The sequence below is a fragment of the Gymnoscopelus braueri genome (assembly GCF_963280865.1).
Source record: "Gymnoscopelus braueri genome assembly, chromosome: 20".
Taxonomy (NCBI): Eukaryota; Metazoa; Chordata; class Actinopteri; order Myctophiformes; family Myctophidae; genus Gymnoscopelus; species Gymnoscopelus braueri.
In genome coordinates, this window is record NC_137622.1 from 9771214 (window position 1) to 9778713 (window position 7500).

The window sequence follows — 7500 nt, forward strand, 5'->3', positions numbered from 1 at the left end:
AACGAGCGAAAGGAGGACGCGCATCCCGGGCAAATGCTCCGCCCACAGCAGAAAGTTACATTCCTCTGTTCCTCTCCGGTCTGAGGGAGCGCACCGCATTAAAACCAGGAAGTATCGCATCACGACTTTTTCTTATTACTTATTCATCTGTGTATATGAAATATAGATACCTTACCGAATCTCTTAGTTACATCAACATTGTTCTTTTAAAGCAGTTGGTTATTTCTTAACTCTATGGGCCACGCCTACCGTTGGTGGACAGCAGGAAGTAGGCGGCGTTCTGCTGCGGCAGCCATCGTATCTTGTTGATCTTCTCCTCGATCTCCAGGCTCTTCAGGTAGTCGAACTCGGGCTCATGGCTCTGGAAGGTGCTGTAAACATTGTACTCTCCTCTGCGCTGCGGCTGGCTCTTACTCTGCAGGGGGAGACAGAGAGACATTCAAGATTCAGGAATAATACACACTAACTTTAAAAAAAAAAAGTTAAAAAGAAGAACATTTGAAATCACAGGGAAAAATGAGTTAATATAGTATCACATTTCAACCACTTTAACCATATTTCATACTTTTTTCCAAAAAAATAGCCGATCTACAAGCTCTCTCTATGCAAGCTCACAGCACGTCACTTCGTGCCGCACTGCTAACTTGTACATGCTATTTTTGAAAAATAATGAAAGTTTTGAAAATTGTATTTTGAATTTTTGAACTTTTTTTTTTAAACTCTTCTGGGGGGTCCCTGGCACAAAACGTTTTCAGATGGGGGGGTCTGCGGCCAAATACATATCATTTTGGGGGTCCCTTGGCATGAAAAGGTTTGAGAACTACTGGTTTAGAAGGCATTTGTAGAATCTGCCTCAGGTCTTAATGGGTTAAAAACATCAGCAGACTGTGGTGCTCTCAAGTGGTCAGTTGAAGTTCCAGTCTAGCAGATGGCCCGGGGCAAAGGAGGTTGGTGTTTCCAGAGCGGAAGAAGGTATATTTGTCAGTCATACAAGTACAGTATGTGTACATGTTGGTGTGACATGCTCCTCAGACTGTGCTAAGTGCTAACGGTATAAATTATGTAAAACTGAACAAGATATAAGAAACAAGGTCAGGGTGTCCATCACCAGAGACTGAGGGGGACACGATGATGGAGCTTGTTCTGACAGTCAGAGCTAGAGTTGTAAACGTTATTATATATAACGAGATATTCTCAATATGATAATCATATATATAACCCAATATCGAGCTTGTCACACACAAAGTTCATAACTCAATCAGTTTATTGTATTATTTATATACTGTTGACTTAACATACCAAAACTGATCTATTTCCACACAAAACTAAAATAAATACAAATCTGCTGCATATTTAGATGCTAAATAGTTTATCTATTTAAATTAAGTTGTAGTGATACATTGTTTAATAGGGGTATTTTTAAAGGCTGGATTTGTTTTTGTAATGTATGGAATTACTTCTTTCTGATGTCATCAACTATCATGATATACGGTTAATATTATTATTGCATATTCCATCATCACAGTATTCTATATCATGCCATTTACACCCCTATAGCCAGAGCTGTACCATTATGAATATAGCCTGTGTTAATCCTGTTCATGGACGGAAGTATGAAAGACGTATTTGAATACATACTGTAAATGTACAGTGTGGACATACTGACTTGTTGCACAACACAATGTACTAGGACAGTTCTTTAGTAGAACTGTTTCCTTTGTTTATTATTTGTTGGATAAATTATATATTCTATTGTCTATTCTATTGTACCACATTATCCCTCATCGATTAATAAAACTTCAATAAAATAAAGCATTTTATCTTATCTTATCTTAAAGTTGAGCAAAAATCGGGCGGATAGGGGTGGCATTTGTTCCTCAACGTATTGCGAATGTGCGTGCAGTTTCACCGCAATCGGACGCTGCGTTCATGATTTGCGGCATTTTGTTCAAAACGGGCCACTCTTACCCAATCAGGCTGGAATATGAAAAATCAAATCAAATTTTTACATAAGTTGGCCACCTGGTGGCGCTGTGAAGGCAGATGTGAAAAATGCAGGGCAAAGGTTTTTCCTTGGCCTCTAGGAAGTGCACATACAAAGTTTCACACAGATTGGTGCAGTCATAGGTAAAAACACGAATCAGCCTGTTATAGCGCCACCATGAGGCCGATTTGAAACATTTCAAGTGGCATGTCTTCCTCGGCCTAGTGGGAATATAGATGTGTGCAAAATGTCACGGCAATCGCACGCTGTGTTCATGATTTGAGGCCAGGGGCATCAATTGGGTATGGCAAGGTATAGCAGGTGCCATACCTTGGCTCCAGAAAAAGATGCAGGTGTAAGACCAGTGTGTTTGTATTGTGTTAAGTATAATGCATAGTTTTCTATGCATTTCGGGGGTTTTGGAGGGTTGGACACCTATCCTGGGCGCGGCTTTGCTGCTGCGCCCAGGATAGGTGTCCCTTATTTTAATCTCTGGGAGTTGGCAACCCTAACCTTGCCATACCTTAGCTTTTGCTGAACTGACACCACTGTTTGAGGCATTTTGTTCAAAAGGGAGCACTCCTGAAAAATTTGGAAGCCAATTTTAGCCAATCGGGATGGAATATGAAAAATCTGAAAGACCTCTTTCATTTAATGACTATAGAGATACTGTGTACTGATTAGCGTGATGTTTGGACAAAAGCTGTAGAAGTACTGTTAAAAAATGTGTTTTGCAAAAATCTGCCTCCTGGTGGAGCTATAACAGGCCCATGTGAAAGATTTGGGCAGAGGTTCTGCTCTGGCATCCAGGGAGTGTGTGTGCACAGTTTTGCTGTGATCAAGCCAACGGTGCCGGAGATTAGCTGTTCACAGACGGACACATGCACGGAAACACGGACAGATGGACGGACGGACGGACGGATGGATGGACAGACAGACAGGGTGCAAAACATAGTCTTGGCTATGCCTTCAGCCTGGCGGAGACAACAATGGCTATATGGCGAAGTATATACTGTAGGGCTTAAGTGGTTAACTAGCTACACTGATAGCAAAATGTTAATAAACGAAGTGAAACCAAGTAAATTACAGTAGAGAATATTCATGGGAAAATGAAAGTTTTGGAGATGGGGAGACGCACACCACATCTGCAGCAAAGGGGTAGAATATTTGTATTCGCTTTTTTATTTTTAGAAAGATAGAAACATAACTCCATTAGTTAGAAGGACTGGATGCGTGCCCACACTATAGGCTTCCCTCCTGTCTGAGCATACTTTGTTCCACCAATAACAGCTTGTGAATGAAAACTGGATACTTACTTAGAGTAAACCTACTTTATTACAAAAAATCTTGTCAGTGTTTTCTGTTTTGTCAGCTGCAGTGCAGCTTCACTATGCCTAAATTCATGTACATTCTTGTCAGTGACAGACGTTTTCACAGATCGAAACCCCCTTAAACACTGAGTATAATGGAGATATTTCCGTCTAGTCAGATTAATACTTGCAAGGTTTCCCATATTGTCATGAATGAATAAAAGAATGAATGAATGAATATGAGGAAGTAGATTGCAAGCACACGTGTGGATTATGCTGAGTGGACTGTACTGGTCAACAGCCAGTTCCGTTCCATTCAGTGCTTGGTATTGCATGTGAATGTACTGTAGGTACTGTATTGGTGGTACATTTCTAATCCAAAATAATTGTGTTAACATCAAGGATTACTGTGACAAAATCTGTCTCTCATAACTGCCGGTGTCTGACCTGCCACTGACCTCACCACACGTGACGTCACCGGAAACTATGTATCAAAGTTGAATAATTTAAATGTCAGAAATGACAGAATCCCCCAGGATTTTGAAATACTAACTGACAAATAATTAAGGTTGTGTTCTCAAACCTTTTCATGTCAAGGACCCCCAAATTAATATGTATTTGACCACAGACCCCCATATGAAAGGGACCCCCATGCACGATTTGTGTGCATCTTTTCAAAGCCTATATATAAGGTTAAACTTAAGTGGTTAAACTGATTTTGATGCTATATTAACTCATTTAGCTGGGGACCCCCCTGGGACCCCCTCAAGAAAGTCTAAATCCATTCATCAGCATTTTTCCTTAATAACTTTCAATCTGGCGCCCCTATTTTGGGCATATGATTATACTGTAGGTATTTAAAAAATGTCCGATCTATAAGCTCACAAAACAACGTGATGCGGTGAATTGTGAGCTTGTAGACAGGTAATTTTCGCCGCACGACACCATCGGACGACAAAGTATGAAATAGGAAAGAAAATGTATTGTTCGATCTGTTATGATGCAACCACAATGTTTGGGTGAACATTGGAAAGTTCCCATTCTCTTCCTGGAGGCTGCATGTGAGGGGCTTTGACTGACTTACCTCTTGCTCCCTCTGGAAGACGACCACCCTGCCTCCTTTATCCCCCGTGGCCAACAGCTCCCCCGACGAGTTAAACTCCACCGTCGATATAATGTCAGCTGCAGTACGGGAAAGCAGAGGAGGAAGGGACGGAGAGAGAGAGAGAGAGGAGAGAGAGAGAGAGAAGAGAGAGAGAGAGAGAGAGAGAGAGAGAGAGAGACAAAGACAGAGACAGAGAGACACAGAGAGACAGAGGAGAGAGAGAGACAGAGAGACGGAGGGGGGGAGAGAGAGAGAGAGAGAGAGGAAAACGTCAGAGTGGAAATACACAACGCTATCCAAGCTTTCAGTCAGAGAGGAAGACAGGCCTTGTGAGTGAACTGCAGTACAAAGACCTCGGGGTGGAAAATCAGTGAGGAGAGATTGCTGTGAAGAGAGAGGGAGGGCTAGTAGGAACTAAATGGTTAGTGCTGTGCAATGCGGACAAAATCCAATATCACACAATAGTTCTGACCAAATACCTTGGTGTGGATGGGGACCTAACTGCTGCTGATTGAACAATGAGATTCCTTTGATAGTAATGTCAATATATAAGTGGGTAGGGGCAATTTGTTTTTTTAAACATAATAGAATAGTCAGGAATGTTAAGAAAATTGCATCACTTTACTGTAATCAATGCAGCCTTTAACACCAGGAAAATACAACACTTATGCCATATCACGATATTATGAGATCCAAAATCCCACACTGGCTATCTCATTTCATATCACAATATTGATATAATATCGATACATATTGCCCAGCCCCAGTATGAGCCTATACTGTAGGATTGGTGAAACTCGGGCTAGAGAAGAAATCACTGTATGATTTCAACCCTCCCACACACACACACACACACACACACCACACACACCACACACACACACACACACACACACACGAACACACACACACACATGTACAGACGCACATGTGTGCAGCCCCCCCCCCCCACACACCCAACCGATCCGTCAGTTAATAACATTCCTCCTACCTCCATCTGCACCTCAAGCATGCCATTGTCGCTTCACTAAGTGTGTCATTCATCTCTCTCTCTGGCTCTCTCTCTCCTCCTATAACAGTACTTGATATCAATATCCTTCTCCCACAGGAGACCCACTGGAGTCTGATAACAACTGACTCCATCATTACAGCGTCAGCTACGATCCGATGTAAAAAAAAGCCCGATGGAGCGGACTGTCCACACTAAAAGGACATTCAATTAAACGACGCTGCTTATATTACTTTTCTGCAGAATCATGCAGTGTGTCCAAGAAATGCTAATGCCTGCTGCTGTATACAGTACCTGGTCGCACGCTGTACCACGCGTCAAAGATAGCGGATGCACAAGCTCACAGCGCACCATGCTGTATACGTGTCATGAGCTTGCAGATCGGTGATTTTCTCGTGCGCGACACCGGCACACGACTAGGTATGAATCAGGCTTAAAATGCGACACCGTGCCGTGTCTCTCGCTTCACATTCTACCTCCTCCATTATTCCAGCCTCTCAGTATTTCTGCAGCCTCACACAAAAAGTAAATAAGGGACGACGTACCCTTGATGTACTTCTTCTTCTCCTCCTCACGGACATGCATCTGCCTGGCTTTAAGAGATACCAGCGCTAACTGTAATTACTGCAGAGCCCTGGGCTGAGCGTGCACTCTGACCGCACACACACGCACACACACACACACACACACACACACACACACACACACACACACACGGCACGCTAACATTTGACTGTCACACAGCGCGGCACAGCCTCAGCCCCTCTGCCTAACTCTGACAATAATGACAATAATTTAAAACATATTACTACGTGAGAGGGAGAGAGAGAGAGGGCTTGTTGTTTTGTGTATACTCTATTACCCGCACGCACACACGCGCACACACACCCACACACACACACACACACACACACACACACACACACACACCTACACACACACTCTGTGGACGTGGCTGAGCATGGGGGCAGGATAGATGTGCTATGGAGACCGTTTCCGTCTCTAGTGGCGACCAGGGGTAGGCGCGAGTGGCAAATAGCTCTCAGACTTTTAGTTGCTGATGCTAGCTCTAATTCAGTAGACGGAGTGAAAGAGAGAGAGGGAGAGAGAGAGAGAGAGAGAGAGAGAGAGAGAGAGAGAGAGAGAGAGTGAGTGCTGCAATAGAGTGAAGAGCTGCGTCTTGCTGCAACTGGGAGTGTGTGTGTGCTGCTTCAATGCAGCACACAGGCTTGTAGACAATAGGCTCCCTGTGGATTGTCTCATCACTGCACACAGAGCTGTGTTACATGGCAAAAAGCATGTGAGGGGGAGCAACCATACTGCTTGTGTGTGCGTGTGCGTGCTCGCACAGCGCATGTGTGTGTGTATGTGCTTGCGCGCGCGCTCGCGCGTGTGTGTGTGTGTGTGCGTGCGTGCGTCGTGTATGTGTGTATATGAAGTGCACCCTCTTAGTTTCAACATATTGCATGGGGGTGCCTTTAGAGAGAAAGGCATATCGTTGTTGTCGGGCAGAAACCTCTCCCGATCTCCATATGTTAACTTTTTGTGGTTTTTTCGTAAGTTCATTCCCTACTTGATCATACTATATACGGTGTCACACAAAAGCATAAAAAGTAGCAGACAAGCTCGAAGCGCGGCGCAAGGCCGACAGAGACGCTATTCTTTTAGCCAGTATGCTGATGAGACATCATGCTGAGTGGGGGGGGGGGGGGGTGGCATCAACGTGTTGATAATGACATGAGGAACGGAACAATTCTAATCATATTACAATCTCCCAAAGTAATGACGTTTCCTCCACAGACACACCCTGACCTAATTACAGACTGGGAGAACCCCACTGACACACCACTGTTGCAATCACAAACGCACACGTACGCACGCACGTACGCACGTGCACGGCTACACGCCGCACACATCCATGGACACAAGACACACAAACACACACACACACACACAAACACACACTAGGCTATATTGCTATTTCTCATTCTCTTTCTCTATCTATATCATGGCATCTGCCACACAAAAGATACATCATATCTATCAATGCAATCTTCCCTTTCCCCATATGCTATCTGACACACACACACAC

General features: G+C 43.8%; 1 protein-coding gene across 1 annotated transcript in view; it reads right to left on the reverse strand.

Annotated features, from left to right (window-relative positions):
- ppp2r2ba (protein phosphatase 2, regulatory subunit B, beta a) overlaps positions 1-7500 on the reverse strand; it is a 42519-nt gene that overhangs the window by 23630 nt on the left and 11389 nt on the right. Inside the window, exons 2-3 of the mRNA XM_080415239.1 lie at positions 4379-4476; positions 250-415 (exon numbers count right to left, since the gene is read on the reverse strand). Coding sequence (XP_080271365.1) covers positions 250-415; positions 4379-4476 — 264 coding nt within the window. The remainder of the gene's footprint in view (positions 1-249; positions 416-4378; positions 4477-7500) is intronic.